This window comes from Phoca vitulina, unplaced genomic scaffold (assembly GCF_004348235.1).
Source record: "Phoca vitulina isolate PV1807 unplaced genomic scaffold, GSC_HSeal_1.0 scaffold42, whole genome shotgun sequence".
Lineage (NCBI taxonomy): Eukaryota > Metazoa > Chordata > Mammalia > Carnivora > Phocidae > Phoca > Phoca vitulina.
This window is the reverse complement of record NW_022589745.1, coordinates 7,711,381-7,724,181: the sequence shown is the minus strand read 5'-3', so window position 1 is coordinate 7,724,181 and position 12,801 is coordinate 7,711,381. Positions and strand designations below refer to the sequence as shown.

Genomic DNA, 12,801 nt, shown 5'->3' with positions numbered 1-12,801 from the left:
TACCCTTCTTACATTATTGTAATAGCATGCTTTGTGTTTGGAAATTATGGGAGATAATTCCCCACCACCACCACCACCGCTGTTCCTACCTGGTGGTATAAAGTTGGCAAGTCACTGTTGATGCCAGGATTATTCTTCAATTTGAACTGGTTCACAGAATCCAAAAACCTGAGAACCACTAGCATAAAGAATCCTTCTTTGCCAGTCTTTCATAGTTCACAAAGACTTTTTCATCATTTTTGTGCTTAATGACATTTAAAATAAATAAGGGTGACACTGCTTAAAGTGGATTAAATTTCCTCCATAGTTTGTGAAGATTAGTGGTTCTCATACTTACAGTTTTACTCCGAAGTGAAATCTTATAATCAAATCAGAAGTGAAATCTTATTATAATCTTACTATAATATAAGAAAAAATGGTTTAATTTTCATTAAGATTTCATAAGGATCTACCTTCTTCTGATTAACTCCCTCCAGGGCTCACGCATCTCATCGGATCACCTTTCCTCCGGGCATATATGCATGGATTTTTCATGGATATAAGACTCTATCACAAGGTAAATAGACTACACTTATTTTAGGTGATTAATGAGCCATTTCTTCTCTATTTACTTGTATTTTGCAGAACATGCTTATGATTTGTAAGAGAGCTGGCTGTTCTTTGGCAGAATAGTTATGGTGTTGATGAAACATGCTATTAAATATGACTTTTATTTTTGAACTTTTTTTTCCACTATGAAAAGGTGAGATTGATGGTAAATCCATTTGCTTATGAAGAATACAGGAAAGATAAGATCCGACAGAAAATAGAAGAAACCCGTGCACAGAGAGTCCAATTAAAGGTAGATATTGCGTTCTACTCACTATTGAGTTTACCAGAAAAGTACTACATTTTCATTTTGTGTGTTATTCCAAAGAAACCTGCCATCTATTTCTTTGTTTTCCCTTTTTTTTTTTTTAAGATTTTATTTATTTATTTGAGAGAGAGAGAAAGCACGAGCAGGGGGAGGGGCAGGGGGAGAAGCAGGCTCCCCGCTGAGCAGGGAGCCCGATGTGGGACTCGATCCCAGGACCCTGGGATCACGACCTGAGCCGAAGGCAGACACTTAACCGACTGAGCCACCCAGGCGCCCTCGTTTTCCCATTTTTAGTTTTACATCTTTTCCTAATAGTTTTGATCTATTTTATTGGTCATAAGGGCGATACTCTTTACAGTTTGAACATGATGGATTCTATGGCGGTGATATTACGGGAAATAATGCCAGAGGGACTGATATCATCAGCCCTTCTAAGAAAATGTGACGGAATTCTCAGATGGGTTTTCAGTGTTTGGAGTGTTGAGGCTTTGATAATCCCCATTTCTTTCTGACATTTGGCAGTATCTGAGGCTATCTGCTTGGGTCATGGTCATCAGACTACATCAGGGTCCAGAAGGAATCAGATCACCTAGTTCTCTTAATAGAATTTAATGTAAAGAACGTTAGAGAACTGAGGCAAAAACCATAAGGATAGCGCCTCAGGCGTGGCCGCAGGAAGCAGCCTCGGGGCTGGGTGGTGGGGGCGAGGCGGCGCTGCTGGGGCCCCGGCCTGTGAGCCTCTGGTGCTGGCGCTCTCTGCTCCTGAGAGTGTCAGAAAGCCGCCCGCTGCGGCCCCGCACTCTGCTGGAACTACCTGCTCGCTGCCAGGGTGAAGGACTGTTGTCTCGCGCTGCCCGCCCGATAGCAGGCAGACAGGGAAGCCAAGTCCCCTCTGCCTCCCGGTCTCTCTGGCAGCCCCACTGGGTTACGGTTCACCACCAGGTGACACACTCATTTCTAACTGGACATTGGCAATAAATAAATACACACATACATAAATACATACACATATATACGTGAGTATACGTCTGTACACACACACTCAGTACCAAAGACTGTTTCCCTTTTTGCAGATTATTTGTGAAGTTTTCTAGGAGTGTTGAATGTGTGTGTGTTGGTAAGGGGGAGACTAGGACGTGTAGAGTACTCTCGTCCCATTCTTTGCATTACTTGTCTAGGTTGTATTTTACAGTGGAACATAAAGCACTAAGTGGAAAAGGACAATAAAGAGCTCACAACTTTTTCCTGAGCGTTGTCAGACTCACATCTAGAATTCCCCTTAGAAATTTGCTGTTTCAGGAGCAGCGAATAGTGCATTTAGCATTATTAGTAGCGTTTCAGGGGTTCCCTGAACCCCAGCCAGAAGCTGCAATAGCAGGCCTGCTGGCCCCCAGTTCATCAGCGAGGGGCCTGGCCCTCAGGCTGACCTCGGCCAAACACAGCTTCTCCCAGCTCGCTCCTCAGTACTCCAGGAAGGAGACCGGGTGAGGGCAAGTACTCCCAGCGGATAACATCACGTGTGTCCACATTATTTCGTCCTCTGGGGATAGTGAAATTTTAAAAATAAGAATTGGAGGGGTGCCTGAGTGGCTCAGTTAGTTAAGTTTCTGACTCTTGATCTCAGCTTGGGTCCTGATCTCAGGGTCATGAGTTCGGGCGCCACATTGGGCTCCACGCTGGGCATGGGGCCCACTTAAAAAATAAATAAGGAAAAAATAAATAAATAAATAAGAAATTTCCTGTTTGTGAAATTATACTCCTTACAAAACTATCAACTTTTAAAGCTAAAATGTAGGTATTTAATACACCTTTTTTTTCTTCTGCTAGAAATTGCCCAAAGTTAACAAAGAACTAGCACTTAAATTAATTGAGGAAGAGGAGGAAAGGCAAAAATCTACCTGGAAAAAGAAAGTTAAGGTAAGATTTTATAAGGCAGTGAAGACGTTGATAAATTGTTTCTGTATTTTCTTAGTAGTAACTTTTAATTATCTTTTTTCTTTCTTCTTGAAAAATACATGTAGCTTTTTTCGCCCCTGCTTATGGGATAGTGTATGCTCAATATGGGAAGTTTGGAAAAATAGAAAAGAACATAAAGAGTGTCACTTGTATAATTCTACCTAGAGAAAGGCATCATTAATATGTTAGTGAATTTCCTTCCTGTCTTATTTCTCTTAAAATTATAAGCTGTAATAGTGAGATAATATTGTATATATAAGATGTTTATCTTGGTTGCATAAAATAACACAAATGGTTTCCCATTTCATTAAAAATTCTTCATACTTTTGAGAGCTGCATATACTCTTAAGGATGTATAATTTATTTAATCCTTTTATTGTTAAATATTTAAATTTTTTATTGTTTTTCTTTGTTCTGACTAGATCTGTTTATAATTCCAGAATTAATTGTTATTTAGACTTGGCGTTATCAGGAGTATGCACGCTTATGTGTAACTGCTTCTTACCTTCCTTTACTAATGTGAAAATGGATGAAGATCAGTCATGAAATAAATAAGGGTTAGTGTTTCATGTCGCTGATATTATCAAGAAGGGGGAGATTTTTCTAGTTTTCCCACATATGTGAGGACTTATCATCATCTGCTTAGACGAGCAGGCAGGCAGATCACTCAAGCTTGGCTCTTTGCTAGAATGAGTTATAAAGATCCGATCTCTGAGGAGCCCGCGGGCTCCGGCTCTGCGTGAAGGACCTGACCTTGGAACTTCGGGCCAGCTGTGTTATGCTCGCAGGAGATTTTTGTTTGCTTGTTTATTCTTCTCTGTTCTCTTGCTGGTTTCTAACCAGGTAAGTGAACGGGAGACAAGCCAGCTCTTTGTGTGTTTTTGTTCCACCACTCCCTTCCCTGACGCCAGTGGACTTCAGCTGAAGGCTCTTGTTTCTCACTAGCTTCTTGCTCCATGATCCCGGGCTTTACTGGGGCAGAGTTTTTTCTTCTATCACACGCAAAGATAGGACCAGAGAGAGGGTGTTCTTGGAGTGCTGTGATTTCTAAGTGGAGTACACACCACTCACTTCCTCTCCTCTGCCTCTTCGTCCCGGTGGCATCTTCCCATCCTGGTCTAGTAGGTTTTTTTAAATATGTTATTTAAATCTTGATTTTTAGAAGCCTCTCTTAAGTAAATCCATAGATGACTTTTTTGTTTCCGTTTTCCTTATGTGATTAATACACCAACATTGAAACAATTACTTAAACTTACTATATACATTTATATCCACATGCTGGGTCTATGGCCCCTCCTAATTAATTCACATCAGGGCATTAAGTGTGTGCGTGGATCTTAAAGTGCTTGAAATGGAAGTGCCTCCTGCTGTGTTGACTCCCTCCTCAGAGTATTCACCTTGATTTTCTTGTTAGCCCAGCCTGAGGATGATTTAGGGAGGTAACTTTTCAACTTCATAATGTCGTTTTACAAGCTAAATGGAAGTGATCTTTGGATTACGTGCCCTAAAGCTTCAGGAGGAAGAGTGTGGGCCTGCTGTAGGATGCAGATGTATGCGTTCCTATCTGTGTTTTATGCTTATGAGTCCTTATCTATAATGATACATATCTTAATATTACAGAGAGTAGGACACTTCGATTGTAACTGCAGTGCTTGTGCAGTGTGGCATAGTCAGTCTAGGAGCCTTTTAAAAGGCCCTGATGGTTATGAAGATGTGGGAAAAGTATCCTGTCCTCGCCTCCCACCCCCTTTCTTTTGCAGACTTTCACTGGGGTTGGGGACAGCCAGAGAAGGTTTCTAACAGAGATGGTCCTCCCTGTACATGGGTGCAGGCTAGTAAAAATGACTGTGTGAGCTGAAAACACATAAAGTGATCTTATTAATAGTCGTGATTTTGTGCATTTGAAAATTTTTGTCAGAATGCTGATAGGGTTGTCCTGTAAAGAATCCTCCCTTGGACTACGTCCTGCTCCTAACCTGCAGTACCAGGAGGAGCACCCTTCAAAATTCTTACCTTCTTTCATCAAACAGTGTTGTCTCTCTAGCTCCTGGAAGCTGGAAGTGCTATTTTTGTAAAAGCTACGTCCCCTGAGAAAATTCTGCTACAAACTGGTATTTGTAAAATGTGCCCCTGATTTGCTTTTCGGTGGCTTGCTGACCCAATTCCAGGCCTGTCATCAGAGCTCGGTTTCTTTCCGGAAATACTTAAAAAGTTTTTTAGAAATCTCAGGCTGTTATTAGACAAAGTTTATATGATTTGATGTTTAACGTGGTTATCTAATTAAAATGAAGACCTTAAAAACCACTCATGAATTAAGGAAAGAACCCCTCATAATGTAAAGAATACTTGAAAGAATTGTTCCATCTATCAGCAGTTCGTTAGTCTTGCCTTTGAACTCAGTTCTGCAAACCCTCAAGAGCTTTCATAGCTCTGATGACTTCTGATGTGAAAGCCAGTATGGTTTAGTTCTGCTTTGGCCCCAGCTGGAATTTCTTGGAGGCAGACAGTGAAACCTGTTCCCGAATCTTGCTGCCACTGATAACATCGTTGAAGTGTAATAAGGTGTGTTCTGTTCAGTACCGATGCTGGGCCTGCAGTGCGAACGGACCCACTCTCTAATGTCAAGAAGCATTATCTGGACCTTATCCAAACTTAGACATTTGGTGGTATTCATTCATTTTTACACCGAATCCGTATTGTGCCCCCTGTGCGCACAGGCATCTTGGAGAGTCATGGCACACTGGTGATTCATTGGATTTGAAAGGGTTTGAACCATTTTTCTTACAAGTGTCATTTCCTGGCTGTTGGCCTCTTCTACCAGTTTTTCACTGTTGCCTTGGAGTCTTGGATAGACTCTTGGATTCTGCGGCAGCTCAGTCGTGTGTGGTCCTGCACGACATCTCCAGGCCGAGCATACTCTCACCTGGGCCGTGCATGGGAGAGGTGTCTTAGCCTGCGGGTTTATTGGATACCATTAAGAGTATATTTTAAAGTAATAATTCATCTCTCTAGGGAAAAGATAGAGCCATGCATAGACACTGGGTTGGATCAGATCAGTTTTAACATGCCAGATATTTTTTTTAATGTTTTTTAGTACCAATTAAAGATTGTTTTTGGCTTTTATTACAGTTTTAAACACGTGGTTTTAAAAACGAAATTTTTTTCCAGGGTTTGTTAGGAACGTTGGCTGTCCCTCTGTCCTTCTCTTCCCCCCCACGTTCTCCCCCGTTTGCATCTGTCTGGAGACAAACACTTTGGCACTTTTAGTGGATTACTTTGGTGTAAAGCTCCAAGTCTCTTAATATTGCCCCTAATGCTCCTTCTTGGCTTTTAAATGTCAGGCCAGTTATCTTTCATCTTTTGATGACCTTCCTTCCTGGTAAGTTCTGCTGCAGCTTAGGACAGTCAGCACTCAGCACTTAGCTTGTTGGGACTGTGCGCGTGCTCTTCCCATACCAGGCGGAGTCAGGTGGCCATCTGGGATTATGTATCCCCCGTCCAGCCTCCGTCTTCCATGGATTTAGTGGTTGGCTTTTTCTTTGTTTTCTATACAGTGATCACTGGTTAGCGCTCAATCCTTTGCTGGTTGTCTAAGTCTCATCTCAAGATGTTTACATGAATATCGGTTGTTACATTAACTTTTCTTTTCCTGACAGAGTCTCTTCTGATGTGTCGGCCTCTCTCCATTCTGGACTAGCCACCTCCGAGTGCTGGTCCACAGTCAGCATCCTGGGGATGCACCCCACCTACGCCCTGTGTGGGATGCAGAATTAAAAAGACCTTTAGTTTTCTGAAGGAATATGTTTCCAACCCAGACAAGCAGGCAGTCAGTGTAATAGTGAAGAGATTTTCAAACATGTAGGTTCTCAGCAACAACCACACATTACATTTATGTGCTTATTTTCCTCAGGAAGTTCCTTAGGATTTTCTCCTCCAAAATAAGAGAGTAAGGCAAGGAAGAGGAGGAGTGCAAGGAAGCCCCCCACAGATGGCTGTGGGCTGGTCTTCCCTTCATTAATCCAGCCCGCAGTACCGGCCACCATGTAGGCCCGTTCAATCCAGAAACTTAGGCTCTTCCGTGCTAGGGGATTTTCTTGGGGGAAAAAAATGTTTAAGTAGTTTTCCCCTGCTGTGATCTCAGGTGATTTGTTTATATTTAAGAGTGAAGGACCTACAAAAGCTTAGTGGAAACTCTGAGGTGGGGAGACAGGACTCACCACTCACTATGTGGTGACCCAGCCAACTGTTTATTTGGGGAAGCTCCAAATAGCAGTATCTCTTTGACCTTTCTCTTAGCTGGTCAGATTCTCCTGTTTGGAGGGTGATGGCCTGGCTCCCAGCATTCTGAGAACCTTCGTCAGGAGGGCTTGGGGTGTGGGGGGCGGGGCGGCATTGCAGCCCCTTTGTGCCACATGCTTCCCTAGCCCTCAGGGAGCTGCTGCCCCCGCAGGCACCCCTTCCCCTCCAGGGACGGCGCCTCTCCGGGGACAGGGAGGGATTGAGGCCTGCCTTTCTTCTTTCCAGAATCACTGCTCCTGTTTCTTTCTTGTCCTCCTTATCCTTAAGGGTCGTGTCTTTTTTAAGCCCATTTTCTATTGCTTTCCTGGGGTTTTAGCAGAGATTAGAAGGAGATGCTTATGTTCAGACTGCCATCTTTACCCAGAAGTCTGCAGCACAGACATCATAGTGTTAATTTCATAGGCAGCACTGAAGGAATGGACTTGTTTCACATGTTAAGCATTCCTCGTATGTTACTATGTTGGGACAAAATATTCATAGTAAGCATCCTCCTCAAATCTACAGATAATACTTCTTTGAAGTAGGGCTGTGGTAGGAATAGTGCTTTGAGATGTTTTTCAAATTTGAATGGCAGGTGTTTAGCATATGTTCATGTGTATTTCTAGGGTAGAGAGCTAGCCAGACACTTATAAACTGCTGTGGAGCATCACTGACTACATCTGATCCTTCTCCTTTTTTTAAGTTAGCTGTGAAAACAAACAATTAGACTAGGAAAAATCTCCAAGGGAAGTATTTTTATAGCTAGGTCAGAAGAGTTATTATTTTATAGTTGTTCATCCAAAACATATTTGTCTTTAGGCAATACAATTGATTTGTTTAAAATTAAGAAAAAAACTTAAGAATACTAGCAGCATATTTTTTGTAACGTGTTTCTCTATTACTAAATGTGATTATTTAATGAATACACTAAGAATTTATATAATTTAGTCTCCTTCTCTCACTTGAGACCTGGCGTGTTGTTCCCAGGCATCTAATAGTGTTCATCAGAATCCAGATGGCCTTCTCCCTAAAGATTTAATTTCTTTAAAGCAGTTTTAGGTTCACAGCAGAACTTAGGGGAAGTCACAGTTCTCTCCCATGTGCCCCCTGCGCCCACACACGCACAGCCTATCCCACTGTCCACATCCCCCACCAGACGGACATTGGTTAACTTGGTGCATTTATGTGGACACATCATCATCGCCCAGAGTCCTCACCCAGAGTCCGTAGTTTACATTAGGCTTGGTGTTGTATGTTCTGTAGGTTTGGACAAATGTATAATGACATGTATCCACCATTAGAATATCATACAGTATTTTCACTGCCCTAAAAATCGTCTGTGCTCTGCCTGTTCATCCTTCCCTCACCCTGGCCCTTGACAACCACTGATCTTTGTACTCTCTCCGTAGTGTTACCTTTTCCAGAATGCCATAGAGCTGGGATCGTACATATGAAGTCTTTTCAGATTGGCTTCTCTCACTTAGTAACATGCAGTTAAGGTTCCTCCATGTCTTTCCATGACTTCCTGGCTCATTTCTTTCTAGTGCAGAATCCTCTAGAGTTGTCTGAACATTGCCATGGCTTCTCTGTGCCCTTGCTGGAGGTCATCTTGGCTTTTTGGAACTTCTCATCCTTTGCTCCACCCTCTACCTCTTTTTCTGATGCTCTTCAGTGATGGGGCCCAACTCCTGGTAGCACCAACTGTCCAGTCACTTAAGCTGGACCTCGCACTCTGCTTCTCACTGCCCCCTCCTGCCAGCTCCTCTGTCGCTGCATCCGTCAGTTCTAACGTGGAGGTGTTCCCGCCCTGAGTCAGGCTCGGGCTCTTCTCCTGGTTTCCTGCAGCGGCCCTGGAGTCTTCCTCGTGCCTGTTGCTCCCTCGGCGGTCCCTCAGCTACCATGCTGCTGAGGACTCGCACAGCAGAGTTCTTGTCATCCGAGAGCCCTGGAGCACACCTCGAGCTGTCCCTTGTCCCCTCCTCCTCCTCCTTCTCTCCCCTAGGAGTTGCCCCTCCCTCACCTGCAGCATAAAGGGCCCGGTGTTACGGCGTTGGTTTCCTTTACAGTCGGGCCTGATCAAAAAATGCTTTTTCCGATTTTGTCATTCTTGTGTCATCAGACTGTTCGCCACTCCTCAGTGGGCTGGAAATGCTCTTCAGCTTTCTGTCTGTTGAAAACTATTCATCTGTCCTCCAAATGCCGCATCCGCCAGTGAGCCCTTCTGACCTGTCTCTTGTTGGAGTTACTTTTTACCTTTGCTCTTAGAGCAGTTTCAGCTTTGCTTAGCATCCTTGGAGCCTCCAGGCTTTTGTTTCAGTTTTTGGTTTTTTCTTTCTTTTTTTTTTTTTTTTTAAAGATTTTATTTATTTGACAGAGAGAGACACAGTGAGAGAGGGAACAGAAGCAGGGGGAGTGGGAGAAGAAGAAGCAGCCTTCCCGCTGAGCAGGGAGCCCGACGCGGGGCTCGATCCCAGGACCCTGGGACCATGACCTGAGCCCAAGGCAGGCGCTTAACGACTGAGCCACCCAGGCGCCCCTCAGTTTTTGTTTTTTTCTTTCTCATTAGATTTGGAGCTAGCACCTTGGGATCAGGAGCTAGATCTTATCTTTGTTTCTTCCTCGAACCTAAATCTGTCTTAGAAATGATATTTAATCAGGGAAGGCTTGTTCAGTGTATCTTAAATATATATTCAGTATGTCATAGAATTTTAGGTTAAGGGTTCATCGATTTTAGGTACATACCAGTAACAAACAGCCCAAGTTCCTTAATGTCTGATGACTTAATCAAACTTTTGTGTAGCTATATTCCAAGTACCACACTCAGAACTCCACTGCTTACAAACAACCACAAACAGGTTAGCCTCTCCAGCCCGCGTTCAGGCTGTTTAATTTACAAACCCTGTGAAGTAGGTTGATTTATCTGGTTTCCAAGCCTGTAGCAAATAAGAAACCGTAGGAGAGCCCTGAGTGTAGAAGATTGTCATCTGTTTATGGGAACAGCTAAGTTTACGATACACTCTAGAAAACTTTCTCTTCAAAATGGTACAATTAAAAAGGAACTTAGTGTCAGCCCTGACCTATTCAAATGGGTCTCATTATCAGTTTTATTGTGTCAGAAAGTTTACGCTGTATCCTTTGTGAACAATTAAATGGCCGATGGAAAAAAATTGATGAGGCCATCCTATAAGAGATGGAAGCTTCCCTTATGTTTCCAAATAACTCAGAGTCAGGAAGCTTCCATCAGCAGCCCCCCCGCCATGTTAATTCTTGCCTTATTATTGTTCTATATTTCCTTTCCCAGTTTTGGAATATGAACTTGGAAAACTCACTAATTTTATTTATTTAAGCTATGCTTAAAAAGCCATGTTTTAAAAATATATATTTCCTTGAAAAGTATTTTTTCATAAGAAATGTTAATTGAAGAAAATTCTTTCCAATGTATGAAGCATAAAGGTAAGCCAGAAAGGTTCAGTCTTCGCTCATTATGTGTAATGGTCAAGTAATACATACTGTCTGTGAAATATATTAATAGAAAATGTTTGCAAGTAGGAGCTAAAACCCAAGGGCAGTTAGAAAGTTCTGGAAACTAGTTCTAAAGAAGTTTCCTAATAATTTAATGTTATGCCTTATACAGCTTATTAATTTATAATTGACCGAAATATTTTTAGGCCATCTTTCTGGTCAGATTTTATTCATACTAACTTTAAATTCCTACATTCTTTTTGTCATAGAGCCTTCCTAATATTCTCACCGATGATCGATTTAAAGTTATGTTTGAGAACCCTGACTTCCAAGTAGACGAAGAGAGTGAAGAATTTAGGCTTTTGAATCCACTTGTTTCGAAAATAAGTGAAAAAAGGAAGAAGAAACTAAGACTCTTAGAGCAACAAGAGCTTCGTGGAAAAGTAACGTACTCCTTATCATTTTATATCTGCTTCTGTTTCTTGAATGTAAAGTTTTCTGTGTAAGTTAGAAGAGCCTTTGAGGCACTTGAGGTGTAATTTGTTCGAACTTCAGCTTGGAAGTAGATCTTAATTCAAGGCGTTTTCCCCCGATGCGTGCGATGTCACGTACTCCATGGATGACAGTTAGTTAGGAGAGAATAACAGGTCGGTGTTTGGTGAGGGAAAGGAGCTGCTTCTTACTATTTTTATTTTCAGGAAGAGGAGGAAGAACCGGAAGGAAAACCAAGTGATGCAGAAAGTTCTGAGAGTTCAGATGATGAGAAGGACTGGGTTGAAGAGGTCAGGAAGCAGCGCAGACTGCTCCAGCAGGAGGAAAAGGTGAAGCGGCAGGAGCGGCTCAGGGAGGACCAGCAGACAGTCCTCAAGCCCCAGTTTTATGAGATCAAAGCAGGCGAGGAATTCAGGAGCTTCAAAGATTCTGCCACCAAGCAGAAGGTGCTGAAGTGAGTAACCCTGCTCTCAGTGATGCTTCGCCGGGCTGCCGGGGCCTCGCTCTTCCTCGCGGCCACATGGCCCCGAGCAGGACATTTTGCTCTTTGGAGTTAATGTGAGGGAAGCACCACAAGGCTGGAGGGGAAATACACTGGTCTTTATGATGATGACTTTTAATAACTTTCTGAGGTGGAGTTTACATACAGTCAGGCCCAGGGCATGGCCTTGGGAGTATTGGCCAGTATACGAAAGAACATTTTTATGCCGCACAGGTCACGGTCTTGTGTTGTCCTTGTTTCTTTCCCTCTGTTGCCCTGACCTACAGCTGCTGGTTGTTTTGTTTTTTTTTTTAAAGATTTTATTTATTTATTTGACAGAGAGCGAGAGAGGGAACACAAGCAGGGGGAGTGGGAGAGGGAGAAGCAGGCTTCCCACGGAGCAGGGAGCCCGATGTGGGGCTCGATCTCAGGACCCTGGGATCATGACCTGAGCCGAAGGCAGACACTCAACAACTGAGCCAACCAGGTGCCCCTACAGCTGCTGGTTTTATTCTGTGCCCTACAATCAGCGCTTTTCTGTACAATGGTAATTAAGAGGCAACAAATTCTTTGCGTCTTAGCAAAAAGTTATTTTTCTTAATTAGAATTTCAGTTATGTTTATCCATATCTCAGCTTGCCTGATTACTTGGTTACTTAGAAAATTTGCCAGAAATTTTAAGCCTTTTGCAGGAAAATTGAGAGATGAGAAAGAGTGGTATTCTAGAATAGTCAAATACATAGAAAGTGGAATGGTGGTTACCCAGGGCTGGGCGAGGGGGAAAGGGGAAATGCCACTTAATGAGGTAGAGTTTCAGTTTGGGATGAAGAAGTTCTGGAAATGGATAGTGGTGATGGTTGCACAGCAACATGAATATATTTTACCACAATAAAGAAGTCAACGTTAAAAAAAAATATTATTTGGGCAGTTTCAGTTGTAGGTGGCTAAGTAAGGAACAAGCTTAGGTCCTCAATTCCAGATTGTGTACGAGCCGTAGGTTATATAAGTCTCTGCTCTGAGAATTCGTGGGCTGAGTATTAATGTGATAGATGGTCATGGTGGGGAATCTCGTGAGAAGAGCCGGAGGGTCTGGGGAGCCCAGGGGAGGAGGAGGAGGAGGGGTCGGGCAGGGTGGATGAGGTGTGAGGTTGGGGGCAGTACCGGTTCTGTATCTACACTTCTCCAGCTCCCGGCTTCCTGTTTGGAAAATGGGGTTTTTCAGATGCAAGAAGTGGGGAAAGGGTAGAGAGGACATCGATGGATAGGCTGAATTGTTT

The 12,801-nt window shown here is 43.0% G+C and overlaps 1 protein-coding gene across 1 annotated transcript in view; it reads left to right on the top strand.

Annotated features, from left to right (window-relative positions):
• Positions 1-12,801, top strand: part of NOL10 (nucleolar protein 10) — an 83,694-nt gene that overhangs the window by 59,231 nt on the left and 11,662 nt on the right. Inside the window, exons 15-19 of the mRNA XM_032430060.1 lie at positions 477-556; positions 743-841; positions 2,684-2,773; positions 10,822-10,995; positions 11,251-11,498. Of these exons, the coding sequence (XP_032285951.1) occupies positions 477-556; positions 743-841; positions 2,684-2,773; positions 10,822-10,995; positions 11,251-11,498 (691 nt within the window). The remainder of the gene's footprint in view (positions 1-476; positions 557-742; positions 842-2,683; positions 2,774-10,821; positions 10,996-11,250; positions 11,499-12,801) is intronic.